Source organism: Chaetodon auriga, chromosome 19, assembly GCF_051107435.1.
Source record: "Chaetodon auriga isolate fChaAug3 chromosome 19, fChaAug3.hap1, whole genome shotgun sequence".
Taxonomy (NCBI): Eukaryota; Metazoa; Chordata; class Actinopteri; order Chaetodontiformes; family Chaetodontidae; genus Chaetodon; species Chaetodon auriga.
Genome location: NC_135092.1, coordinates 13,432,471 through 13,460,220, shown reverse-complemented (window position 1 = coordinate 13,460,220; position 27,750 = coordinate 13,432,471). Strand labels below are relative to the sequence as shown.

The following is a 27,750-nucleotide window of genomic DNA, read 5'->3' as shown; positions in this document are numbered from 1 at the left end:
GTTCTTTTGGGTTCATCGTGTTTAGTGTTCCGCTGCACTGACTTCATTTTGAGTAGAACAGATGCTCAATCCTGCACCAACTGTCTGAACATTAACAGAGCTTCAATAAACATACAAAAAAAAAAGGAAAAATGTTACCACACTTCTCCAGAATAATTAGGTACATTGCAAATATATGTTTAGTTTCTTGCTGTAAAAACAATAAATGTGTTTGTTTTATGAATTACATCAATAAAGTGTACGTCCAAACCTTAGATCATATGTGAACATTATGTGTACACTGATGATATGTTCATGGTATTTCATCAACACAAATGTGAATCAGTATTGTATGCAATAATGGTAATTATGACATTTACGGTTTGGATTATTATTTGTTTAAAGGCAGAAAAATCCATGACATACTGCATTTCAAAAGCTGCTTTTTAAAAATATGTCATTTCCTTTACCTAACCATTACAAGTTCATAAGAGGCCAACATTAAATCTGTACAGGGGACTGTTTTCATCGCTGTAATGTCACAATATACCGTAACCACAAGGGGGAGACTTTATATTACAATAATAATCGTCTCACTGCAAAAGAAAAGAGGGTTACAGGGCTGCTGCACCTGCTGATGTGTTTTGAGAACATCATCTTGTGGTTAATGTCATTTGAAGATGTTTTGTATTCAACGAGACACTGCTGGCATGCACCCAGCAAAAAATGAAATAGTATTATAACCAACTTACTTCTATGGTGACAACACTCTGGTGAGGAGTAGATACTCATTTGGACATGCATGAAATAAGATATTTCAATGGTTTAAAACTGTTCTTCGTCATAAGTGATTTATGATTATGCTGATCAGTAGGAGTTTGAGTTTCAGCTGCAGAAACCAACAAAGTGCCAGTGGAATAAAACTAAGATAATACTAGATTTTGTTTCAGGTTCACAGAACAGTATCTCAAGATGAGTTGGCTGTATGACCAGCATGGAGGGTCCTATCACGTCAGCTGATAATATGCTTTAGTGGTGCATATCCTACGAATCAAGTGATACACAGTCAGCCTGGGGTGTTTGGGGCCACTGAGGTCATGGGGCCACTGAGCAGATGACTAATTAATCCAGCTGTGATTGGTCGTCCCTCATTGGAATTTACACGTTTTGATTGTTTGATTTACTGGACTGTGGACTAAAGTGACTTAATCAAACCGCGGCTCATTATAACTAGGGTAAATAAAAAACAAAAAACGAAAAAAACAAAACAAGGCATACTTTTCAGGAATACTCTGGAACATCTGGGGCAGTGAGACATGCTCCAAATAAATAAATTGGTTCATTATAGAAAATGGCTATCATTCACTCAAAAATGCCTTGCTAGTGTATGATATATTAGCATGGGCTTACAAACGGTAGGTGTTTTTATTTGTGCTAATTTTTTTTTTATTAACAAATACGATAACAAACAGCAGCGCCACGCCTGTCACGCGTGCACGAGTGGGAGCGTGGTGGGTGGAGAGGGATTTTTTGTTTATTTTCGTGGGAAGCTAACCAGCAAACGTTTAGTTAGCCTACACCATTTTTTACAGGTGTAAAGTGAAATAAGGCGAACAGATACACGAGTACCCGTTTAGTTAATATGATACTGTAACATTTCGTGAGGTAGCGGATTTTTGCGAAGAGAAGGTTAGCTAGCGAGCGTGAAGTTGACTAGGACTTTTAGCATTAGCTATTAGCGTATGTGCTAGTGAACGAGCCAAAATATCAGTAACGCCAGATAGCATATTAATATTTAGGTTAGCAAAGCCGCTCACTTATCATCTTCTACGACTTGGACTAACGCTACTTCGCAGGGTAATCACTGCAACAGCACAAATCAAGTGCGTCTTTGATTCAGGTAATGATTTGAGACGAATGCTTTCTTAACTAGCATTGGCTAACTAACGGTAGCTCTAGTGGTAGCTAACGCTAAGGGAACCAGTCAACATTAGCCGGACAATGTGAGCTAACGCAATGCTCTTCTGCACTGCTTTGACTAAACATTTGTATTAATTTGAATGGTCGCAAGTAATAACTGAGCACTATAATGTTTGTATGGTTGGGTTTCATACTTCATCGTTGGCAAGGATTACGTTACCTGTGTTCATTAGCTCGGGTAACGTTAACGTTACCCATCAGGGCTAACGTTAGCTACGTTTGCTGTGAAAATACTCGTGTAAACCTGACGTTAACCCAGTGTGTGCTTTATTCCAATCCTAGCGTAATGAACCCACGCCAAGTTGCGGTGCAATAATAATATTTTGGTTTGCATTTCAGTATAGTAACGAGCTAATGGCCATATTTGCGGATGTCCGTCAATATGTTACGTTCCAAAGTTACCTTCACTGTAAACACATCACATTGAGCTGGGTATGTTCACAGAGTACTAAATTGAAGACACTCAGCCACCCAAAAATATATGTCTATAGAGGTTTTGAAAATCTCTCGAAAACTCTTTTCCCCACAAACTGTGACTAGTGGCTGAAATGTTGTTTTACTGTCATCTTCAGAAAGGTACATTAGATTGACTACAAAGAGGGCTGAACGTGACAATGCTGTTGTCTTCCCACACCTGACAGTAAGTCAGGGCCATACAGAGATTGTACATTGGGTGCTACTTTGAGTATTGCAGTGTGAAACATTGGTTGGCATACCCGTCTAAACTCTCAATCATAAGACACTTCTCCCTCTGTTTTAGGTTGCTACGATTGGGCAGCGTTGGATCAACAGTAACTTCACTGTGATACCTTTACTGGTAAAGGCATAGAGTATACAACTGGAAAGCCTCCCCAAGGTTGAAACCTAAGGAGCAAGATGTCTATCACGAACACTCCTACGAGTAATGATGCCTGCCTGAGCATTGTGCATAGCCTGATGTGCCACCGACAGGGAGGAGAGAGCGAAAGCTTTGCTAAGCGAGCCATTGAGAGCCTTGTCAAGAAGCTGAAGGAAAAGAAAGATGAGCTGGATTCCCTTATCACAGCCATCACTACGAATGGAGCTCATCCTAGCAAGTGTGTAACCATACAGCGAACTTTGGATGGACGCCTACAGGTACAGTGACCGATATACAATACTTGCATGGTTCAGTGTTACACTCCTTGTTATTGTAAGAGAAAATGATGAGAGATGCCACAGAAACACTACCCATCTCAACAGATCTTCAACTCTGTGCTTTAGGTTGCAGGGCGGAAAGGTTTCCCCCATGTTGTCTATGCCCGACTGTGGCGATGGCCTGATCTACACAAGAATGAATTAAAACACGTGAAATATTGCCAGTATGCCTTCGACCTTAAATGTGACAATGTTTGTGTCAACCCGTACCACTACGAGAGGGTTGTCTCTCCAGGCATTGGTAAGTAAGGATCACATGTTTGTTGTAGCCAGATCTCATTGTTTTATGTTATTGGTAAATGTAGAACGATACCACAAGCGCGCTGATGGCTTGTGAAGGATAGATTTTAACAAGATTTATATAGCTCCTTTAAATAAAGGGGTTTTAATTCACATTCAAGATGATTCCCTGGACTTGACATGTGATATGGTATCTATTCTTTGTCATCTCTTTGTAGACTTATCAGGACTGACCCTTTCAAGTTCAGGTAAGGAGGTGTCAAACTTTCCTTGTTTGCTCATTGAAGATTTTGCAGATGCCAATCAAGCATACCTGTGTCTGTTATCTTCATGTAGGCCCACTTTTGGTAAAGGACGAGTATGACTATGACAACCAGCAATCTCACTCAAGCTCTGAAAGCCACCTGCAGACTATCCAGCATCCCCCGTCAAGGCCTGGGCCACAGGAGACCTTCAGCAGCCCTGCTCTACTCCCCCCATCCGAGGGCAGCAGTTCAGCTTCAACCTCTGCTTTCTCTACCATCAGTGCTGGACCCTCAAGTGAGACACTACAAGGGACTACATTTATATGAAAAACATAAAGGAAGATACACTCTGAATGGCGAAAAAAAGGCATAATAGTATTAATTTTGAGTCAATGTACAAGTAGGTTTGGGCTAGGTTGCTTTTAGCGCAGTGAACATCTATTTCTGGGATTTAGCTTTAAGAGCTGGTCTAGTGCACAGATGTCAAGTAATAACTATTTTCAATTTTTATTTCCAGATCCTAACCCCAATTGGAGCAGAAACAGCAGCTTCACCCCTGCAGTGCCTCAGCATCAGAATGGGCATCTACAGCATCATCCACCCATGCCGCACACAGGGCATTACTGTGAGTGGAGGGAAAACATCACAAAACTCACATCCATCGTCCATGTTCTGTCAGACGGTGTACAGATGTGAACGTCTGTTTAATTCATGAATATATTTTCTCTTTCACGTGGTTGGAGATAATGTGCTTTTAGAATCATGAGCTCAGTTAATTATTTAGCTAAACATTGACTGCTGTTGGCTGGAGGACATCATTAACCTCTAGGAAGGCACTCAGCTGTTAGTTCACCACTGATTATAGGACAGGCCATTTCAGATATCGGCTGATTTATTAAAGACATCAGTGTTACCTATTTTGGTCGATGTAACCTCCTAAGCTGATTTCCATATTAAGGGCATTTCCCAGGTGTAAAAGGTCATTTGAAGGATGTGTCTAAGTGATAGTGGCACCAAGACATCCATGGTGTGGATCAAAATTGTTTTCTCCACAAGACTTTCTCGTGTTTAGGTATATTAATGCACTATACATGGCAAAATGTGTGACAAGCTAAAGTAAAAATGTGTCACTGTGGTTGAAGTGAAGACTAGACATAGGTGTTTACAGGTCAGCCTCCACCCATGACATTTTATGAAATCTAGTTATTTTCAGAGCCACTTACTGCCTGATCTGTGCTCTTCTCTGAATATGTCACTTGAGAACCGATGTGGTTTCCAAATTGCTATTTCAAAATTAATATCGACATGCTTTTGCAGGGCCTGTTACAAATGAAATTGCGTTCCAGCCCCCCATATCCAATCACCCCGGTGAGTATCAAGCTGCAGATGGAAGACAGTCCACGTATTTCACATAATCAGCGCAACTCATTTGACCTGAGGCCCCTTGTTGGTTTGTTCCAGCTCCAGAATACTGGTGCTCTATCGCATACTTTGAGATGGATGTCCAGGTTGGGGAAACCTTTAAGGTGCCATCCACATGTCCCATAGTCACAGTGGATGGCTACGTGGATCCATCGGGAGGGGATCGCTTCTGCTTGGGGCAGCTGAGCAATGTGCATAGGACAGAGAACATAGAGAGAGCCAGGTACTCCACCACATCTTTGGAGACGTATAATATAATCATTCAAGCAATGCATGCTTCATATATATGTTATTAGGTATGATAAGCGATTGACAGGATGCTGTAAGTGTCTGTAATGTCTCTGACTGTCACTTCTCTGACTGTGTTTCCCATTTTTTCCCCCTTCCTCTCTGTCCTTAGGCTCCACATTGGCAAAGGCGTGCAGCTGGAGTGCAAAGGTGAAGGAGATGTCTGGGTGCGCTGTTTGAGTGATCATGCAGTGTTTGTGCAGAGCTATTACCTGGATCGAGAGGCTGGACGTGCACCTGGAGATGCAGTTCACAAGATCTACCCCAGCGCTTACATCAAGGTCAGTTTGCAGTACTGTACTGTGCACATTAACTTATCTCTTACCTATTTATGGATCTAGTCAAGTTAACATCAAACCTGACAATATTAGTAAACAGTCAAATGCAATGAATGAATGTTCATTTAGTATTTTGTCATGAGATTTTAGCATTTGTCTTGTCCCCTGCCAGGTGTTTGACTTGCGTCAGTGCCACAGGCAGATGCAGCAGCAGGCAGCGACAGCTCAGGCAGCAGCTGCAGCCCAGGCAGCAGCAGTGGCCGGGAACATTCCCGGGCCTGGCTCTGTGGGAGGCATTGCCCCTGCCATCAGTGAGTGTTCTTACTTTGCTTTTGAGCTTCAGAACAGTTTAGGGGCAAAGTTTACCAATCTTACGAAGACAAAAAAGCACAACTTTGAAAAGTCTTGGAAGATTTCTGTCAGATTTCATAATGTGTTGATATTAAAATGTATTTATTCACACTGACTGCCGTGCGAGTACAAAAATACAGCTGAAGTGGAAGAATTGTGGCTCTAACAGGTGCTGCTCCTCTTCACTATTTTTCATTCAGTCTGAGAGTTGGAGTTATTGCTTTCAAACAAACTTTGATTGAATAACCGCATTAACAATGGTTACATACCAAGCAGTTTGCTTTGCTCTATCTGTCCTTGCACTCAGACTTTGACGACAGCTCCCTTACAAAATGGTTTTAGCATTGGTCTGCTTAACAATGACAATTTAAGTGGATGAAGATGATGAGAAGAATGAAAAAGATATAGCTAACATCATTACAGGCATGCGTACACCGAGCATTTTGGGGGCTTTACCTCAAATGCAGTAAAATCTGTGGCCCCATCAGAGTGGCAGATATGTGTGTAGCTGTAGTACTTTTTCTACTTCAGCTGTGTGCCTGCCTGCTGTATGTTCCAACTTTAAGTGCAGAGCAACTTCACTAGTGTACAGTATCTCTGCAAGATTTGGCCTATAGTGCCACATCGATCTAAAAGTTGCTTCCTGTAACTCCCCTGCAGGTTTGTCTGCTGCTGCAGGCATTGGGGTTGATGACCTGCGCAGGCTGTGCATCCTGCGGATGAGCTTCGTGAAGGGCTGGGGGCCCGACTACCCACGGCAAAGCATCAAAGAGACACCCTGCTGGATTGAGATCCATTTACACCGAGCTCTGCAGTTACTGGATGAAGTTCTGCACACCATGCCAATAGCTGACCCGCAACCCCTTGACTGAAATAAAAGACGTGAACTGCACAAAAAACAACAACAACAACAACAACAACAACAACAAAACAGACTGTACTTTTAACAGACCACTTCACCTTTAGGCCTGGAGTGCTGAAGGAGGACTGCAGCGACAGGGAATCTGAGTATGTTGTAGGAGCAAGGACATAAAGGCTGGCAATATACTCCAAACATGTTGCTCTCAAATCCAGTGCTGTGAGCAGTTGGCAGCGTACCGAGTGAACCTTTAAGTCTGTAAATTCAGTGACTTCCAAACAACAGCTGGAGGAACATGTGAGTCACACTGGGAGGAGTCGCAGTTCTTAACATGCTGCCAAGAGGATGCACATGAAAAGGAAGACAGCGTTCTGACATTGTTCACCATTTGGAACTGCATAACAGCATGAAGAGATCGGGGCTTTGTGTCCCTCAAATCTCAAGCAATCCACAAATACTCACACACTTCCAGAATGTGTCCACACAGGGATTAAAGGATGCAAAACAGCTAGAAAATATTTAATTACCCTTTACTTACAAAAGCATCATCATAGTTAGCGGTTGTCTTTTCAGTGTGAACTTTTCCATATTTAAGGTTTTAAGACGTGTAAAGGCCACATAAGTGACAAAATTCCTTTTTTGAACTATTTAGTAAGAGGACACACTATTTGACTTCAAACCAATTAAGATGAGCACAGTGTGGCAGCTTGTCCTGGATGTTATCTACCCTGTCTGACCTCACTGAATGTGATTCCAGCTGGAGTATACTGCCAGTCCAGTCCTCCTTCAGTCCCCCCCCTCCCCCACAGGCCACAACATTTATGTAAAATCATGTTACTCATTGCTCATGTTTTTGTAAGATGTAGTCTTAAATATTTTCCAATGCTGACAGTCCTCCTTTGACTATGTATTGATTTCTATTCCCTGTTTGAATAGTTTTTAAATTACGTAAACGGCATTTGAAAAGCCCATTTTAGCCGGCCCCAGCTTCTCTTTCAACACTATAAAATGGCTCCATTATTCCACCACCAGTCAAGGCTGATGTTTTCTACTGACGTTTTTCAAACCCCAAATTTCATCGAAATTATAAAAGACTTTCAAAAGAAAAGGTTATTATAACACACCTCCCTAATCTTCTATGTAATGGTAATTCTTTCGATTAGATGCCCACATAGTGTCCCTTAGCACTTTATTAATTTGCTTCAGTATTTTGTCTTGTTTCATAGTATGTGTGGTTACTCGTTGTACCATATGATCTCTTAGCGTAGTTGAAAAGTTTTCTTGCTGATGACCTTGGTGAGATCCATGAAAAATGTGCTTCAGCGTGTTGTCCCGAAATTGATGTTTTCAGTATCAAACACTGCAGGTTTGAAAGGTTTATTTTTCATTCTTTTGCGGCAAAATGACGCCTGTTTGGAACATACTGAGTTGAAGGTCATGACATTTGACATCTTCTCTGCGTGGGATGAACGTTTCAAAGCTACAGGCAGTGAAGCTTTGATACTCCAAAGATACATTTTGGGTGGAGCATCACTTTAGCATGGCTCACCGCCACCTATTTTAATTTGAGTATTATGTGGATGACACTTCACGTAACATATTGTAGACAACAGCTGAGTAAAGGAAGCGAGGAATGAACTGTGAGAGGAAGTTTAAGCCATATTGATGCCAAATATACCCTATGAAGAGTGAAACCGTTAGCAGGCTGCAGTCATTTCAGTGTTATGTCACTTGTGAAAGGTTTTAATTACCAGCTGAATGATTTTAGTTTTTGCTCAGCACTATTGATCGAACAGTATTTTGGTATTTGGAGCTTTCTTTACCTCCAGCTGTTGCAGTATTTTATACTCTTTTGCTACCTTTACAGTGATCAACCACTCTGGTCATAATTGAAAATGCTAAAAAAAAAAAAAGAAAAAAAAAAGAGAATGCTGTACAATTTAGAGGAAATTCATCTTGATCTTTACAGTCGTGTCATACATTCTGGATACATATGGAGTTTGAATGATATTGGTGTTTATATGTATGAATATGGTTGAATAAAATTTAACGGGCTAACATGTAGCGTTGGAGTCTCAATGTGGAACTTGATTCGTGCGTCGAGTCAAAATTACGAGATGGGACACGGGCTTTCAACGAGAAAACGTTTATTACTGCAAAGACAAGTCACAAATTTTAAGAAAACAACACTAAGAAGCTAGCCTGAGCTGAGATCTGAAATATTCAGAAAACCAAACTACATGTGTCTTTAATAGTTTCTATATTCATCAATACGACACACTAAATGATAATGTCTTTATAAATATAAAAGTCCCCCAATTGTCCTCGTTTTTTTTTTTTATGTAAAATACACAATACAAATCACCCTACACGCATTGGTTTGCTTGCCAATTTGAGAAGAAAACTTAATGGCACACAAAAAGAAAGTCACATGAAATTTGTATGTATATATTATATCAGATACTATACATTATCCAAAAAAAGAGGAAAAAAGAAATCACAAAAGCACTTGAGCCAACATATCTGATAAGATGTTCACCAAAAGAACAAATCAAATAATTAGGACACAAATAAATATACCTTTTCAGTTTGTGATATATACATATTTTTGTCTAGGGTGAATCAAAATAAAAACCTTCCCCAAATGCCACTGCCAAATGCTTGTGCTTGCATTAGAGCGTGCTACAGATGGCCACGACTCACTAGACTGTCAAATGGCACTTGAAAACATCCAAATACAAATCTCAAACAGGTCACAGCATTCAGAAAATATCATTTGACAAAAAGAAATCACGATCATGAGAAAACAAGTCAGAAGAGAGCGTTTTACTTACAGTAACTCTCCTTGTTCATTAACCAGTTCTATACAATAAAAAGCCGTCTGCAGATAATCTACCGTGTGTAAACTACTAAGTATGAGTGTGTGTGTGTCTGTGGTGTCACATCCAGTAAATAATAAATAGTCCAGTCTGAGGACAGGTCTTTACGCTTCCTCAACCCTGGTGTCTTCTCAGTGGCAGCACCTGTGCAATGAATTGTCTGCTCTGATAGCCTCGATCTGGAGCCCACCAGAGACCCAATAGTCACCCAGGCCATCTGCTCTGGCCGGGGCGAAATTAAAGGCACTGGAGTCTGCTATGGGTCAGTGAAGCTGCCGTTTGGTCCAGGTGAAGAGGCATCTCTTAGCTTTCGCTCCTATGACAAGTTAAGGAATAGCTTATGTGTTTTTTTTTTTGTTTTTTTTTTCTTAATATGTTTTCTGGTTGGAAACGGGCTCACTTGCAAACAGCTGTTACAAAAACAATCTTACTCCTCAATTTAAAAGACACAGAAATAAAGTACAATTGTGTTGGCAGCATTAGCATCAGTCCAGTGTTGACCAGGCAGGCTTTGAGATGCGGAAAGCTAAATCACTGTCTGGCACGTAAGTTTGATGTAAAAAAAAAAAACCAAAAAACAAAATAAATAAATGGGGGAGAAAACAAAACGGACAAGAACAGTTTCTAGCAGCACATAGTAGGCGTGCAAGACCAGAAAGCACTTATGATCCCAAAGCACACAGTTAAGATTCAAAGAAAACATTTTATAAGCCATTTTCACTTCAGGCACAATAAAATACAAGTTTACATCTACAATGTAGCAGTTCATTTATATGACAAGGGAGCTGAGATTCATATGTTAAAAAAAAATCAAAAATAATAATAAAAAAAAATCATTCAGTGAGACAAAAACCACAGGCAAGAAAAAAAGTATCCTTCAAAACCTTCATTCTGAACTGGTACACACTACCCCGCTTTACAGCATGATGTAAAATTTGAAGTCATGGACAAAACCCCATCACTTTTTACAACTTCCCTCTCAAAGATTCAGCGAGCGTTGGAGTCAAGCGAACTCTTGGGAGCGGGGTAGTTACTACGGGAGCGCAGATTCTTGGTGCGGCTCTGGAGAAAGTATAAAACATAATCCAGGGTTTAAGTTTTTGGATGCATTCGTTTTTTTCTTATTGGACATTTTCAGTACTTTCTCTGCGTTCTCTCAACTTGCATCCGACAGTTCAATACCGAGAGTCAGGGAGCAATCTATCGTGCGACTTCTGGTCACGGACTGATGTAAACAAAAAGCCTCAGGCCGACAACTTCCAGCTACTTAAAGTTCGTTGACCTTTTTCTTGCAGACTTTTCAAACTGTCCTCAAGCAACATAAGAAAGACAGATTGGTGTGCGCTCCGCTCCTAGATCTGGTAAGTCAGGCATTTCAAGACAGCAGGATGAGGGCAAGGCTACAGTATGAGATGTGTACCGCGGGTTTCATCGGTGAGGAATGTGTCTTTGGGGCTGCTAGAATACTTTTCAGATTCCCCAAAGTGTCGTGGAGATGATTTAACGAAACATCTGCGAGAGTCCGCTGACCCAGTAACCTAAATGACGCGCAGTATTTGCACTTTTCCACCCTCCTTTACTGCTGAGCACGTTTTCTACACAGGCACAACCAAAAACAGGCAAAGCTCCTGGATACGTCTACTATCTGAAGTAGCTCTTTGACGAGTGATAGAACCTAACGGACTGTGAATACAGCAAACACATCCTCCTTTTTTTTTTGTTTTTTAACCTTAATTATACATGACTTACAAAGAAAGAAAAACAAAACAACAAAAAAACGTCTGGTCCTCCTGTACAGTAGATCTGCTCTTTGCAGTAGTATAATTCATGATTCATTTTCAGTACCCGATGGGTGAGCGTCTAAACCAAAACAAAAACACAATAAATATCAATAAATAAACATTTCGGCAGAGAAATGGTGCAGACCATTTCACCAAGCATGGAAAGAAAAACCGTAATGAAAATGATTTTATCAACAAAATGTTCCTATTTAGAGGATTAATCTCAATGTTCTCCACGACATAGAAGGCTAGAACAGTTCAAGTATAGATGTAGTCTAATCAATCTGAAGTTAGTCCCCATGCCCTTCCAATTTCACAGTCTATATGAACTAATCACAGAGGAGCTACCAAAAGAAACAATCACATAGAAACAATCAGATCAACCACATAAAAAGCAACAAATATATGTAGTGTATCATCATTATATATACTATACATATATATATCTATATATCTCTTTGAATATCACAAAATATCTACTTTTGGTCCACTGTACAAAGATGATCTTTAAACAGGGAACAAAGGATGAAAGCATTTTATGGGCTAAAAACTGAAGTGAAAATGTATCAGAGGTGAGAGAAAAGCAATGCAGTTTTTCTCTATCGCGTTGAGATTTGTGCAGTACAGTGGTGTGTGTGCAATAAGGTTTGGTGACTGTGCTGCACGCGTCAAAGGGCTGGCACCACTGGTTTGAGGTAGGGTGACTGATGGATGTGTTCCAACACACGCACACACACACACACACACACACAACGCAGACGCACAGGCTTATATACACAAGTACACATGCACATAAAAACACAGTGCAGACCTATGCATCCGTGTTCAAACACACACACGCACGCGCACACACTTCACCCGATAACAAAGGCTAATGCAAGAATAGGCCTCAAGAGGGCAGAGTGAGGGCAGGAGCAAGGCTAAAAGACCATGATTCAGATAAGTAATAAGCTTGGTAGAGCTGATCCAGAGAAAACAACGGGCGTGTCTGTGCCTGCATCCCTTGATCTCAACACTGATGAGCCAGCCCAAATCCAGCCACGAGTCACCGGAAAGCCAAAATCTGTGGCTGGGACAACGCAGAGGGGACGTGGGCTCTCCACAGCACACAGTCAGGACTACAAGGACAGCTGCATTTAAGGATAAGGCACTATGATAAAGCCGAGGTACATTAAATCCCTGACATTCCTTCTGCTCTGCAACATGGCACTATGGGACAGGAAACAGCTCTCGGGTGGCCCGAACGGCTCACTCTCAGCTTCCTCTTGTTGGTTTGGTTTTGGTCCTTCGTGAGCTTAAGAAATTTCATTAAGACAGAAACTGCAAAAAACAGGGGAACATGTCCAGTAAAGTTGTTTTCAAGATTACAGCTCGTCACGTAAACAACACTACAGAGCGTCTAAAATGAACAAAGGCAAGCGTCATGCACAGAGTGCACTGGAAAGCTAGCATTGAGGAAGTGGTTTTGTACAGCCGGTCTTCTCAATCTCCTCTCTATATACACACACAAGTAGCAGCACAGATACTTCTTTAAGGGTTTCTTTTTCTGTGGCTTAAATCTATAAGTGGATATCAGTGGGTGGCTACTGTATAATTTTCAAACAGAACAGACAAAACTGCCCCATGATCCTTTTTCAGATGCCGTACATACAAAGAAAGTCATCCCTTTGTTTTTTTTTTTTCTTTTAGCTACATACAATAGTCAAAATATTTTGTTCAGCCAAACGTTAAATCAGCAGTTGGAATGCATGTTTACAGAAACCATACTAAAATTAGGAGGAATAATTGGAAAATGAAAAGAAAAGCAAACAGAATGATAGCACCATGAGTTTTGGGTAATACCAATTCAAAGTACAGCAAAACTATTTACAATAGGCAAGGTCTTGAGTCAATCGATGACTTTGCTCCAGTGGGACTTGTGACATGGATTTGAGCTCTGAGACATCAGTAGTATGAAGGAGTTTAATCTTCCTTCAAAAAGAAAAACAAAAAATCTTGTCTGTTTAGACAGACGGAGGCGTGAAGTCACGCCTGGGCAGGAAACATTTAACGGATCAAATTAGTCCTTCTCCTCCAGCTGCTGCATCGTGATAGAGCACAGATTTATGGGATGATGTCACATCCAGAATCTAAGAAGTCAGACACGGACAGCACATCTCGGCCAGATATCATCATTTCAGCGCTCCCCACGCAGACCGGGCTAGATCGGGAGAGGAGAGCGTGTCCACACAAGTGCAGACAGAGACAATGCATGAAAAAGACGGAAACATCTAGACTTACAGAGAGAAAGATATGTGAGACAGCAAAAACAGGCCAGACGAGGTCAGCCGTGCCCTCAGACCCTCAAACGGAGGCGTAGGTGTTGCCTGTGGCGCTGCAGTGGCGGATGGTGGGTGTACCAGCAGAGGGGGTTAGGATGTGCTCGGTGTGGTCCTGCGGGGGCTGGGGGAGCGAGTGGAGGACACCTGGCTGGACAACCCCCACCACGGGGTGGGACCCGTCCTCTAGTGCCCCGACCTGGATCACCTGGATCACCTCATGCTCTGACTTCTCTCGCTTGGCGAGAGGTTCCCCGGACTCCTCCGCGTCCTCCTCCAAGTCGCTGTCCATCCCACTCGTTTCATCTGGACAGGAGAGAGCAACATGTAGAAAACACTGGTATCGACTCAACAGCTCGAGGCAAGCAGGAAGCTGTTACTCCTGAACGCTGCTAAGAACTTGTACTCTCTTCACTGGATGTTCAGCTGAAAACATTCCTCCATGAACCTCATGTTTGCTGCACTGCCGCAAATTTTGGCGATTATACACAAATAAGACTAAAGTTGTCAGTCGTCAACATCTTTTCTAGACCAGTGGTCGAGCTCTCTGTGCGTTTTACATTTTGCCACTTACCCTTATCAATGTTAGTGAGGGACAGAGTGTTGAGGCTGTCGAACTGAAAACAGAGACAGACATCAGAATTAGATAAGACACTCGTGGTTCACATGGTTTTAAATGCTCTTTTGTTTCTGACTGAAAAGAGCTGCTTTGAGATTCTGAAGAACTCTCTATCTGGCACTCTAAAACACTGTGAAGACAAGCCACAGCTGTACCTCCCCCATGACACCAATGGGTGTCTCTCCGGTAGCCTGGGCCACACGATGCTCCACCAGGTAAAACATGTACTCATCATACAGCAGGCGAATCAGGTGGAAGGAACCGAAGCTGGCAGCACTGCGCAGGGTCAGGTCCCTGATCACCATAGAACTGCAGACACATGAAAAACACTGTAAGCGTTTTGTCTCTTCAGAAAAAAAATAAATAAATAAAATGCTGCCTGCTCAGTCGTATCTCAGAGTGGTTGTTTTATTTGTATTTTTTCATGCAGACCTGTAGAAAGACCACTTCAGCAGGAACTGCCGAGCTGCTCTGGGGAAACTGGGCCGGTGCTCGTAAGGCTTGAGCACCTGAGTGACCACGTTCTCCAGCCAGGCTGCCCACTGCTCCAGAGAGCTCTGCTGCTGTAGCGTGGCCTTGAAGTCCTGCTCCAAGTGCTGAACCACTCCCTCCTCGCACTGGCACACCCATGATGCCTGCTCCTATACAGCAACACAGACAAAGAACTTAAGCGACAGTGGACACTAAAGCAAAAGTATAGGGTATGCATAACAAAAGGAGCACGGCTGAATATCCAAACACAAAGAGCTGTTCTGACCTGTACGTTGGCAAAGTCAACACGGTTGAGATCACTCAGCATCTGGTTGATCTGCGACGTGTTTTGCAACACAGCACGTGCCGCTTGAGCCAGGTGGTTCAGAGATGTGTATCTGCGCAGTGTTTGCGCAAAGGCACTAACAGCGGCAATCTGTGAAGGGAGCGCACACAAAAGCCCAGGTGTTACCTCCTGTAAGCACACACGCCTCTCAAAAGTGATAGTGAAAATGGTGCTCTCGGGTATTCATTGCGGATTTCGGGAACAGCGGCGGGTTACTTTCACGTGCAGCATTTTTCACAAAGATGAACCCGGCGTGAATGCTACCTTGGTCTGGATCATTCTCTGTGGAATGGCATTCATGGCATTACTGAGCCAACCTTCCAGACTTTTGGCAAAGTTGCGAATGGCTTGAGTCAAGGCACCTGAAGAACAAAAAACAAAGACAGCAACATGACAAACACAACAACAGTGAGTTAATGATTGCGATAGTACAAACATTAACGGAGCAAACACGGAAACGTTGACTGTGGCTCACTGGGAATGGGTCTCAGGACATCAGGAATGAGGATCTCCACAAGGGCCTGGTACATTAGATGGTCGCAGGTGCTCATCCATTTGAGCACAGCCTCGTTTCTGCACAGCACCAACAGCTGTGAGCGGGGGAGCCGTGCTTCAATCTCACTTATGCTGCTGCGGAAAGAACAAACCAGACTCAAAAAGATGCAGCTGAATCTTCGGTGCGTAAACATATAAATGTATGCGAGTTAAATGTGCTCTGGTGGCTCTGTTCAGGAAAACACTGACAGGCCGACTGATCAGCTTGACCTCACCTGTTTTCTGTTACAGTGGCACCCTCTACAGAGTCAGGGGGAGAATAACGCCAGAACGTCTGCCACAGCTTCTCAATTAGACTGAACTGGAGGTTGACAACCACATCCAGGATAGCCTGCAACAAAAGGAGAGAATAAACAAAAACGGTGAATAGTTTTTGCTGGAACTTCTTTCTAAAAGAAGAAATAGTCCCGTTGGAAATGGCTGACACTAAGGTCTGTGGGTTGTGAAGAGGAGCCAGGACTTTGTCAGTTGACTCTGATCATGAGAAGGAGCTGAACAGATGTCTGTCAGACCATCAGGTCTTGGTCATCAGCTGCGGATGACCTGATCCATAGTCTTCCAGACATTAGGAGAGCTGTGATTGAACACTTCACAAGACGAAAAGAAAATTTTGTTCCTAAATGCCAACAGCTGGCATTTACAAAGCTCTGCCACTATAAGCACACATGACCTTTCCACACCAAACTTTAAATACATGGTCTTTTTCAAAATTTGTAAAACTTTATTCACTATGATTAGTCTTTTCTCATTAAAGCAAAGTACTTTCAACTAGCAAACTGCTTTCATGATATATACCGGCAGATTAAGACATATGGACTTAGTAACCCTAACCTCACAGTGCTCTCTGTAAAGGGACTGGAGAGCTTTCACATCCTCTGGGCTGATGTTCTCTGTATTGCTCTGTCCCAGGTCCAGCTCTACAAAGTCAGGGAGTGCCCGCGATGCATCTGTTGGGGGCAGTAAAACAGGGTGAGATCACCGCTGTGGAATAATCTGAAACATACAATATTCAGATAAAGAGAACAGCAGCTGACCTAGGAACTGCTGGTGGTGTTGGCTCTGTGCGATGACTGTCTGCTCTGCTGCACCAGGATGGGGCTGGCCTCCACCTGAGTAATTCTCCCCAGAGCAGGCATCAAACTTCTGCACCGGCTTGAACCTGGAATCAAACTGCTCATCTCAGTGTCTATAAAAACTAGTACCGCCTGTCTGTGTGCATGCCTTGTTGCCTGTGTACCTCTGTTTCTGCTGGGCAGGTTGCTGTCTGAGGGCCATATACTGCATGTCTTCCTGGAGTCTGTTGAGTGGGGAGTCTGGTTTCACACGTATACCATAGTAATGATATTTGGAGTTCCCTCTGCAAGACAAAACCCAAAAGTGACACAGTGAGTCTCAGTGTGGGGTGCACAGAAAGCTTCACATGGTTGGAAGAGGAGGGACAGAAGTGAAGAGCCGATGAGGCTTTAAATAGAGCAGGATTTAGACGAATGACAACAGTAAGAAGAGCCAGGCAAGCATACTGCTGTTAGATGACTGTCCAAACTGACAACTTTTCCTCACTGAAGAACATGTAAAGAAAAAATTAAATGAAAAGGTAACCTTGTCCCAAGGCGCCTTGTACGGAGTCCCATGAAGATGGAGCGGATGAGCTTGCCAAAAGAGGCTGCATTTACAGGGTCCAGTTTCTGCTCCTGGCAGTGGCGCAGATAATGATTGTAGAGGGTGGATCGTGGTAGACTTACGCCCTCTGCTGTCTCGTAATTGTCCAACAGCCACTGGAGCTAAAAGGGAATGCATGCTTTTTTTACTCAGAAGACTGACACACTGGTCCATGCAAAGCGTCTAAAAAGACCTCAGACGGACAGTCTGTAATCTTGATGCTGCGGTGTCACACCTCTGCAAAAGCATTTCTACGGCAGCCAGTGGATTTAAAGCAATAGTAACAATTAAAACTGGCAACAAAAACAGCAAGCACCAAATCAAACTCAAATATATACAGAGTTAAGAGAGGCAGAACAGCAGGAGAGTGAGTCTAGCAAACGTTAAGGTAAGGCGAGGGCAAGCACTCGTGAAAGCAACTTACATGGCTGTTGAGCAGCGAGCTTCTCTGACTGGATAAACCCTCAGATTTTTGGAGCGTCTCAATCGCCATTTCAATCTGATAAACCATGAAGCACAGGACAACAAAATGTAAGAGGGGGGAAATAAAAACAAAAGCAAGAGAAATAAAGAGTTGATGTAAACACATTAGTTGCCACGAGCAAAAATAAAGAGAATCTAGAAAGGATCCCAAAGCAAGCACCACTAAAACCCAAGCAGAGCAGGACTGTCTGTCATTTAAGGAAACATCTTTTCCTCGCTGAGTAACGGGGACATAGACTCAACAGGATCAACAGCGTACATCACTCGTGGATAGCTGGCAGACACACAGCTCTTCAAGATTCCACCAGCACAGAACCACTTATAATAACTATCATGTGCAGAGTGAAAGCCAGACTCCATTACACAAACAAAGGACGAGGGCAGTGTGCCAAGATGATTTAGTAACACCTGCGCATCAACCTCAGGAGTTGTGCCGAAAGGCTGCTTCTTGCTTCATGGGGAGACGTCTAATTAGGTACTTTTTTGCTACTAGTGAGTCCAAAACTTTGTTCCTGTATATTTCTGCCAAACTAATGTTGTGTTTCACTTTGATTTCATTTGTGCTGTTTCTCAATAACAATAAGACACAACATATGACTGAAATGTGAAATTATTGAGTGGATAACTGGGGCTCATGTGGTTGAGAAGATCGCTTAGGCTGAACAAAGATGCGCTGGTATTCAAGTCATGCAGTTAAAATGCCCTTGAACCCTTGCGCACATTCTGATTACATAAAAAAAAAAAAGGCATTTCTCCTTTGCATACTCGTTATTGGATGTTTTAAACTCTCTGCCATGACTGACATTCACATGAAGTAATGTCAGTCAACAAGCTTCATTGCTAAATTCCTGCCAGAAAGAGTCATTATGGCAGAAAATGCCAAATGCGGCATTCTAATTATAGCAAAAGAGCAAGGCACTTTGTCCAATGCAGGACCCTCGTGAGGAGTGGGTGAGTCTGTGGTCCTCCATAGGCACATTCCCAGACCAGACTCCCTCCTTAATACACCTGTCCGTTAAGTTTTAGCCCCTCCTTTCTTCTCCACCAGAGAGTTTGAGAAACAGGCAGATGAAACCGGGGATGGAAACAAAGCTAGATCAATAGCGTATGACAGAAACAGAGCATCTATGCTATGGGGACAGTCTAGGTAAACAAATGGCTGTGTGGATCTAAACACGGAAGAGGCACAAGCTCTACAAGGTCACTGCAAACACTAATCAAACAGTCTATCAACACACAAAAGCAGGCAGAGGCAGGTGAGGGGCCCAACTCGTGGGTACTATGCACTTACAGTAGCAGGGGAAGCGCGTGCGGTCTGGGCGGCGGGGTGGGGTCCAGCGTTGTCCATGATGTAAGCCCCAGGACTGCTGCTGATTACCTGACCCCCTGCCAGATTCATACTCATTCCTCCATTCCCCCCTCCTCCGTTGTTGGTCATGCCATGAGATGTCACCACAGTGGACACTTGCGATGAGCTGCCCTGTGTGTCAAAGTAGCTCCCTCCACTGTTCTGGCTATACAGCTGCGGCTCTGAGTACGAGTAGGTTCTTCTGTTCGGAGGAGAGGTCAGCCATCAGACAGTGTGCCCAAACCCACGCAAAGTAAAAGTGAGAAAAAGACAGTCGAAATGATCCGATTTCAACTTTCAAATCAGCTGTTAGTTTGTGCAAGTTGGACCGTTTTTCATGTTTCGTATTGAGCCTATATGATAACAATCATAAAGTACATGTGTTCATTATTAAATACTGTCAGTGATTATCATATTAAGACAATCTAAAATGTATTATTATTATTATTATTATTAGTTGTTTTTTAAACACGTGTTTTTGCATGTGATTTGGGCAACCCTCTCACACATTACGCTAGCACAAGCCTGGCTCTCAGCTCATTCGTCCAGCTGTTTGGAGTATGCATGTCTTTGCATTTCTAAGCACTGACTGTTTCCACCAGTAGCTGAGGGCACACAGTATGTCTGTTTATCTCTGGAACATGCACTGATGTGTGTGTATGTGTGTATCACAGTAGAGCAAACGCAGCTTGGGCTTGTTAGCGGTATGTAACCCCCTTTCCTCAGACCCAGGGGACCCTGGCATAGCGTCAGCACTTAAAAGACAGGCCTACTCCTGGTCATGTTCAGGTGACTGAGCACAATCAAACACGCGACTGCACATCTCTCCGAAAAGAAAACAGACACACACACACGCGCACGCACACACACACACACACACATACACGCACACACACACACACACACACAAAAGAACAAAAAATGAAGGCACTCCCACCAACATCATGTGCTTGTGACATGAATGACGGTGTGAGGAGACTTAAGAGGAGAAAGAACGGGCTGCAGAGACGTAGCGCTAATATTTGTGGAGCGACAGATTGACTCACATGTTGCCATTGGTGTAGACGCCACTGTTTTCCTCCACATACTGCACCTGTGCTGGGTAAACATGCTGAACCTGTTGAACAGTCTGGGCCTGGCAAGACACATTTCAAGAGTTGCAAGTTATTTTTCTAACGGACTTAAATCACATATTTCAGTGGGAAGTACACACAGATATGCACACTTGAACAGGGGCATTCAGACATGAATACACATGCAGACGTGCTGGATGTACCTGTTGCTGGACAGGCACCTGCTGGGTGGAGCCAGTAGGCTGGACAGGCACGGTGGTCTGAAGAGGGACAGTGGAGGTGGAGTCAGCGCCTGCTTCAGGGGTCTGCATGGCGCCTTAATAAGAGAGAAAACGCAGTGTTACCGAGATGAAAAAAAAAAAGATCACAGACACTCTCAAACTACAGGTCTAACTGGGAAAACAACTTTACCACTCGTACACATCACGATCTTAATGCATCACTGAGCCAACGCCCAAGTGGCATCACAGATCGATAACTCTTCAACTAAGAGTAAATGTACTAATACGGCTTTGAATTGTTCTGCATGTTGTTGAAAAATATAATTCATTATAAATTTTAATTTAAAATAGACATAGGAACACAAATCTATCATATTACATGACAAAAGCTTTGTATAGATGAAAATAAATCCAGTATTTATGCACGTGGTTTGGTCGGCCAGGGACATAAAATACACCTAAATGAGATACTAATCTAGGCATAATAGAAAACATGAGGCTTCACCACAGACGCTTGTCTGTTTTATCCAAATCAATGCTACTAAAGCTGCTCAAGAGCAACTCTACCCAAGCACCTGTTTCTGGCTTGTGGTACTCAATGTACTGAGAGCCTCATGCATCAGTGACACATGGTCTTGTCTCCATGTTCACAGCCATAAAACAAGTTAATATTTAACAAACTCCAAATAGATGCTGCTGCTCATTGCTCTGTCAGTCCCCATGTTTACAGGTTTAACATTACTAGCGATTGGAAGTTCTGGCTCAGTACTACGAACAAGTGGAAAGTTATCTCATGTTAAAGTATTTTTTCCAGATAGCGTCATTGCTACGAAAGAGCTGTATTGCACATTTTAGATCATGTTTACAGTACTCTCTAATTTTGAAGATAAGGATGTGAAGAGACACTGATGGTGAACCTGTGTTTGTCAGTTAATAATAGTATGACTACCATCACCCATTCCTGCCAGGGGAAGGCCAACTCCTCCCCATCACAGTTTCCATGAACAAACCTCTCTTGGTTAATTAAGCTGGGTCTCCTAACAGCTTGGAATCTCTCCAGGGACAGCCTGCCCCTTCCCTTTATCTTCAATATCATACGGGCCTCCTTCTTGGGATTAAAGCTATGACTTTATTCATGTTAGGGTAACAAACCTCAAAGTTGGACTTGCAAAGTTAAGTCAGTCTCTCCTGGTGCACTGAGAGCGTGAGGAGCGGCAAAGCAGCAGGAAAAATATGCATTTTCTTTAAACACACAAGGGCACCGAGATTCATTATCGCACAGTCTTCTGCTTTCAGCATGACTATTTTTAACACCCTGGAGAGAGGGATATGTCTATACTGTATACTACGGCTATCAGACAATGTCAGCAGGCTGTTGCTAGACAGGCTGCAGTTTGGAAAAACAAACCATCCAGTTCAAATGTTAATGCAATTTTGACAAGACACTGTAGACTACGGCAAGCAATTCACGCACACACACAAGAAAGACAAACCTGATTATACATATGATTAAGATACTACGACACACAAGCAACTCCTTTACCCTGAAGTGTGAAAGCCATTGGATGCAGGCTAACAAAGTGATAAAAATGTCAAACTGCACAGGCAGACTGTCGCCTTCAGCTTACTGGATCCCAATGCTAAAAAAAGGACCTGCGACAGAAGGAGAATATGGACTTATATTCCACAGTGCAGTTTGGAAGCTGAAGTACATCGCCCCAACTGAGCCCACCTAATTGAGGAAAGGAGCCCCTGCATCACAACACATTCTTGTTGCCTCACCCCAACCCCCTCTACAAACACACACACACACACACACACACACGCACGCTAACACACCTCCTGCCTCACCATTCAGGCACTCCCTTGTGGCCCACTTAAATACTGTGCTCCACTGAGCAAGTGCAAGCCCTACAAAGACACAGAGGAACAAAAGCCACCAAGGAGGGCAACATTTCGCCCTGCATTTTCTCCCCTCAATTCCTCTTGCAAATATTACAAGCAACAAAGAGTAAAGGACACAAGGTCCACAGTCACAGCCACCAGAAAATACACAGAACCATAATTTGCCTTTGTAATGATCATGTATAATAAAGGCAGTGTCTAAATGCACCACGTCAAGAAATACGAGCTGGTGAACAAGGTTGAAAAGTATACCATACGCAAAATCTCTCTCCCACACACACAAACACACACACAGTAGAAGACAAACACATGATCAGGTGCTGGTACAGCAGGAAAACAGGTGGAGGGAGATGCAATTGGGAGCTGAAGTTGGGGAGGGGGTATGCTAAGTGCTGTGTTTGTTTAGTTGTTGGGTTTTTCAACAGTAGCCATCTTTGAAAAATACAAGTTCAGCCCCAGTTTTCGTTAGAATCGGAAAACCCAGAAGTCAAAGTAACAGTGAATACTCAGCGTTCACTCTGATTTTAGGACGCTGGCAACAGAAATGTCAAACGTGCCGAAAATTTCTTCAAGTATTGCGTCTAAATGTGCTCTGTTCATCCTGATTGCCAGGTGGGGGCTTGGGAAAGAAAGAAAAAAAACAAAACAAGGAACTTTAAGTCTCCCTTTACATGAACAACATACATTATTTCTGGCAGGCCGGGGTGCATGACAAACCAAACATGCTGTATTCTGCTAAGCCATGAAAATGGATGACTGAATAATTGAATTAATCAGCCCCTCTTTAAGTGATTGGAAATGTAACAGGATCCAGGCAGCAGGTGGCATGGTACTATTTCTGCACTACCGGACTACAGGTAAGTGGTAACATGATCTGATAACTAGCAGTTCCCAACATCCTGTTTTGTTTGCGCATGTGTGTGGGGAGGGGTGTCTGTAATGACCTATTTTTGGCTGTATTTGCCAATAGATCAATATATATTTACATTATTTTGGGCTTAAAAATTGTAGCATCGTTGGTGGTTTTGACCTAACTGGTTTGAATTGCTCCGGCTCTGTCACTTACAGGTGTTCCTCACACACAGGACTTACACTGCATGGTTCACAGCAGACAAGCAATTGGAAAGAGGACCATATTCTGGGGATGATGATGGACAACCATATTTTATGTAATGATAAATGCTTTTTCTGTGGTGGACACATACAGGTCAGGAGTACCACCACCACTCGAGGTGCACCTGTCCTCCACACACACACACACACACACACACACACACACACACACACACACACACACACCTGTGTCTAACCTTCTGGGAATCAAGAGGTCGCAGGTGCACAGGAGACCCAATGGACCCAAAATTGGTTGTGATGCAACATTAAGAAACCAAGTCTCTACTTATATGACCCACCTGCAGGATTAAGGAATCCTAAAATTAAAGTTTACTATTCTGCAGTGAGAGAAGGGAATGTGGCATATTTAATATGCATAGTATATTATATATTCATTCAATTCAAGTGAACCTAAAATCATAATGGCACAATATTAATCTGTGAACGCTAACGACTTGACATCCCCTCTCCAATGACATGCTGGATTGAATATACTTCTCCCTCCCTTTCTTGCGCACCCAGAGAAATACATATATCACACAAAAAAAAGCAAAATCTAATCTTTTAACTGTTTGGCGATATTTTGAAGTATATCTGTATTGCAGATGGGGGGGGATAAATCCTGACGTTTCCAGCCACAGTTGCAGAATGTGCAATGCAGAAAACCGGACTGATTCCTGACAAAATGGGTAGTCACATTTGTGGTATTTTAATGTTAATCGGGCAGTTGTTGTTTTCCCCCCGTCAGCGCCGGCCACTGCAAAACTTAGCCTTGTGTTATCAGATAGCTTATCATAGCTATCTGATGCCACAAAGAGGGCAGATGGAAAGCTAGCGAAGCTATCTTGCTCCCTAAGACAAAAGGGAAAGTAATGGCTTAGCTATTGTCAATAGCAGTTAGAGCATGGAAATCTGGCTTACAACACTTCAAACTGCTGATCGACGTTCGTGATTTTGTACAATCAACACGATTTGAACCACCCGAAACGCAAACTTGCAATATCACCGTCACATTAGCCAAAATACGGGACACCAACAGGCATTGTGAGAAGGCAACGCTGGCGTTAGCAACCTAGCAACAACAGACACCTGCTCCTGCTCCAGCTGACCAGCTAGCATCCGCGACTAGCCCAGACCTATGCTACCACTCGGCATGGCAAGTTTAAACACACGAGTAACAGGGAAAATAAACATTTCAAGCCAAACTGACCACGCTTGGGTCTGCTTTAAGCGCCCAGCGCCCTGGGGGAGAGCATAGCTAGCATTCTGCTAGCGAGCAGGACCTCTCACAGCTGTGGGTACCTACAGGCAGCGTTAGCAAGCAGGCTACCACGTCACAAAGAAACATCCTCGCTAGCAAACTACCCCAGCTATTCACCGAGCCTTCACTCAGCAGCAGACAAAACATAAACCAAAGCACTAACATCTCCCTCGTAAAATCACCCCTTGAAGCGAGAAGGGGCTTCAATTCGGGCTAAAAATAGTATAAAATGCATTCAAACCTGAGCTGTGGACTGGTTGATGAGATGAGGATGGTGGAGGAGGTGGTAATGATGGAGCGAGAGGTTGTTGTTGGTGGGTTACAGTCGCCAGGACTACGGTGACTATGGCGCTGCCTCACTGGGCAACAGTTGCTATAAAACTCACCGGGAGCGCGCAACCTTCCCAGCCAGGTGGGAGGAGATTAAAGCGCACTTAATGCAGCCTGAACGGAAATAAGATCACGCCGAGATACACATGCATCAGAGTGACTGTGGAGTATGTTACAAAGCTGGTCACTCCACTCGAGCCCGTGCGTGTAGTCGGATTTATTTAGACTTTCGGTGCACCAGGAGTGGATGACATGGTGTAGGATGTTGTGATGAAGTCAGAGATTTGTTTCGGTCATGGTCCGTTTGGGTGCAAAGGCAACGCCTGTAGGCCTGTTCTCTAAACACTGCAAGTCTGCAGGTTCCAAAGACGCCGCAGGCTTTCTCTCACCTGAAGTTTATTCAACATAATGTAGGGATGATTTAGATTTTACTTTGTTTTCATGCTCATTAGGCCTGTACTGATGATGATTCATGGTGATACTTGCTCTTCTTTTTAAGGTGATTTGATTTTTCTGCTGCATGATAAATGCTTACATTGTAGGATTCTGTAAATGATAATTTTATTTATATTTTGGCCACAGCGGGAGGGCATAGTTTGTGTTTGGCTTAATATTTCTGTTATTTGCACACTCGAGGTTACAGATCTGCCATTGGGTTCCACCAGAAAGAGCAAAATGTGCTCCTGAAGCTACTGCATTAACCCATTCTGGTCTTTGTCTCAGCCTCAGCAACATGTGGGAGTTGCCTTTTCATCTGTCTTTCTCGAGTGTAATGAACAATTGTGTTTGCCACAGCGATATGTTTCTCTCACGTTTGAAGTTCACAAAATCAGGCAAAATTGAATAAAAGTGCTGGTTTAGCATGAAGCCACAGAAGTAGGCCGTGAACCATTTTGCATTCATCCAGACATGTATATGATCCTGATCAAAAAAGATGGGAATGACAATGTTACAGGATGTTGAAAGATCTCACGTTTGTCTCAGTATGTTCCAGCCATCTCCTCTCTCTCAGATCAGAGCTGGGCAGATCATTTTATGTTTTCCCACCTTTCATGGTAGGATAAAGACGAGGGCTGAAAGAAAATGGGGCAAAACTGGTGGTATATCACTTAAAAGGAATGCTGAATGAATGTCAGCCTTTCAGCACCATGTTGTACATCACAGTGCTTGTGTGAATTTGCAACCACAAGTGTGCACAGGCAGTGCCCAGTGTTCAGCATACCAGACTCTAGGTAGCCCAAGGATGAAGGCCATTTTTCTGTGCTTCGAATATACTGACATCATGTCGTCCTTTTCTGCCATTATTCCCACCGTCCAGCTTTGTTATTGGAAAGTGAACCCCTCCTAATGAATGCGTCCTTCCACCTGAACAATTAAATGTTATCATTCCAGGTGTCAGTTGACCGTTTTAACAACTGCCTCAGGGCTTCTGAACGAAAATGAACGTTCCTCCTCTGATTCTCAACCTGAGCCTTGTGCATATCGGAGCGAGCGATAGGTTGTTTTATCAAAACTTAACCTTCACCTTTACTTTACAAGCAATTATTGACAATACTAGCCGAGCCTTAAATTGTTACACCGCTACTTTTACTTTTTCGTATGTCTTGCCAAACTAGTGGATATTGGTAAAAGCACATTTGTCGTAGATATCTATGGAAGTACTAACTATAAAGCATGTAGCCCGCTCATGGGCTACAAGTTTTAACCACATAACACAAGGGGGGCTAAAAATGTGCAGAACTTTCCAATTGGGAAAGGGGTCCAAACAAAGCCGGCATTGTTAAGAGGCATCCTACTGCATTCAAAGCTTAACAAACCACCTGTGTCCACTGCGCAATAATTTTTTTTTTTGGTTAGCAGTACTAAACAGATGCTTTTTGGAAAAGCTGTTGTTGTTGCTAAGCAACTACTGAAACCCCCATCTGAAGCATGACACTCTTTTGCTAAAAGAATTATTTTCAAGTAATACAGTTTGTCCTTTCAATTTCAAACAAGAAAAACACGCCGCTGTGAAGACCGCTGCCTGCTGGACCTGTCGCTTTTCATGCTGTTCAGGTATACAGCTGTGGTTGCAAATTAATTATGTGATTTACCTTTAGCTTATTGCCTTCAGACTTTCACTGTTAGTTATTCCTATTGCTTCCACAAAGTAGTTGCTCTTTTATGCCTCTTCACTTTGTCCTGTTTCATGCAAATAGAGATAGAGACACTGATTCTACAGAGAGATTCAGATTTGAACCATTAAATGACTTTGTTTTCACTTGAGTAAATGTGATCTATATTGTGCTAAGCTGCTGCTTTTTAAAGCATCAACAATCATTTGTTTTTTAGAGATCCACACTAATTAGTTGTTGCATTATTTTTGAGAGCCGCAGAGATATCAGCACATCCTTGGCCTTACTCTTGAGTGACAGAACAACAGGCTGTTCAATAGGTATAAATAAACGTTTCTTGCTTTCCATTTTTATTTTGTAGTAGAACGGGGGTGTTGGAATTCTAACCTTGTAAATGATCTGTGTGGTGAGCTTTAAAAAAAAAGTAAAAAAAAAAAAAACAACCTCAAGAGAGTT

The 27,750-nt window shown here is 42.9% G+C and overlaps 2 protein-coding genes across 4 annotated transcripts; one reads left to right on the top strand and one right to left on the bottom strand.

The window, feature by feature from the left end:
* The first annotated feature begins 1,320 nt into the window (after nucleotides 1-1,320).
* On the top strand, nucleotides 1,321-8,747 carry smad4a (SMAD family member 4a). 3 transcript variants are annotated; one of them, XM_076757416.1, is made up of 12 exons: nucleotides 1,461-1,879; nucleotides 2,532-2,599; nucleotides 2,720-3,075; nucleotides 3,202-3,376; nucleotides 3,594-3,623; nucleotides 3,712-3,915; nucleotides 4,138-4,245; nucleotides 4,938-4,988; nucleotides 5,082-5,265; nucleotides 5,443-5,611; nucleotides 5,781-5,919; nucleotides 6,620-8,747. In XM_076757416.1, exons 3-12 carry the CDS (start codon nucleotides 2,836-2,838, stop codon nucleotides 6,829-6,831), a joined length of 1,512 nt encoding a protein of 503 aa, XP_076613531.1. In that variant the 5' UTR covers nucleotides 1,461-1,879; nucleotides 2,532-2,599; nucleotides 2,720-2,835; the 3' UTR covers nucleotides 6,832-8,747. The 3 variants fall into 3 exon arrangements, with proteins under 3 accessions (XP_076613532.1, XP_076613530.1, XP_076613531.1); XM_076757417.1 differs by lacking the exons at nucleotides 1,461-1,879; nucleotides 2,532-2,599 and adding an exon at nucleotides 1,321-1,394; XM_076757415.1 differs by lacking the exon at nucleotides 2,532-2,599 and having other exon boundaries at nucleotides 1,443-1,879.
* A 204-nt stretch (nucleotides 8,748-8,951) lies between these two features.
* rfx3 (regulatory factor X, 3 (influences HLA class II expression)) lies at nucleotides 8,952-25,231 on the bottom strand. Its single transcript, XM_076757414.1, has 17 exons — nucleotides 25,092-25,231; nucleotides 20,554-20,666; nucleotides 20,324-20,412; nucleotides 19,221-19,479; nucleotides 17,871-17,945; nucleotides 17,387-17,568; nucleotides 17,025-17,144; nucleotides 16,822-16,946; nucleotides 16,619-16,734; nucleotides 16,003-16,118; nucleotides 15,708-15,862; nucleotides 15,497-15,594; nucleotides 15,173-15,322; nucleotides 14,848-15,056; nucleotides 14,571-14,724; nucleotides 14,371-14,413; nucleotides 8,952-14,102 (listed from the first exon to the last, which is right to left on the bottom strand). Exons 2-17 carry the CDS (start codon nucleotides 20,659-20,661, stop codon nucleotides 13,822-13,824), a joined length of 2,280 nt encoding a protein of 759 aa, XP_076613529.1. The 5' UTR covers nucleotides 20,662-20,666; nucleotides 25,092-25,231; the 3' UTR covers nucleotides 8,952-13,821.
* Between the last annotated feature and the right edge of the window lie 2,519 nt (nucleotides 25,232-27,750).

Excerpts from the sequence above, each read along its gene's own strand:
- smad4a (XM_076757417.1), top strand. The coding sequence starts at position 2,836 with ATGTCTATCACGAACACTCCTACGAGTAATGATGCCTGCCTGAGCATT. Across the intron at positions 3,377-3,593 it reads GGTTGTCTCTCCAGGCATTG|ACTTATCAGGACTGACCCTT; the intron begins GTAAGTAAGGAT and ends ATCTCTTTGTAG. Across the intron at positions 5,266-5,442 it reads GAGAACATAGAGAGAGCCAG|GCTCCACATTGGCAAAGGCG; the intron begins GTACTCCACCAC and ends CTCTGTCCTTAG.
- rfx3 (XM_076757414.1), bottom strand. The coding sequence starts at position 20,661 with ATGCAGACCCCTGAAGCAGGCGCTGACTCCACCTCCACTGTCCCTCTT. Across the intron at positions 20,413-20,553 it reads AGGTGCCTGTCCAGCAACAG|GCCCAGACTGTTCAACAGGT; the intron begins GTACATCCAGCA and ends GTGTCTTGCCAG. Across the intron at positions 17,946-19,220 it reads CACGCGCTTCCCCTGCTACT|ATTGAAATGGCGATTGAGAC; the intron begins GTAAGTGCATAG and ends ATGGTTTATCAG.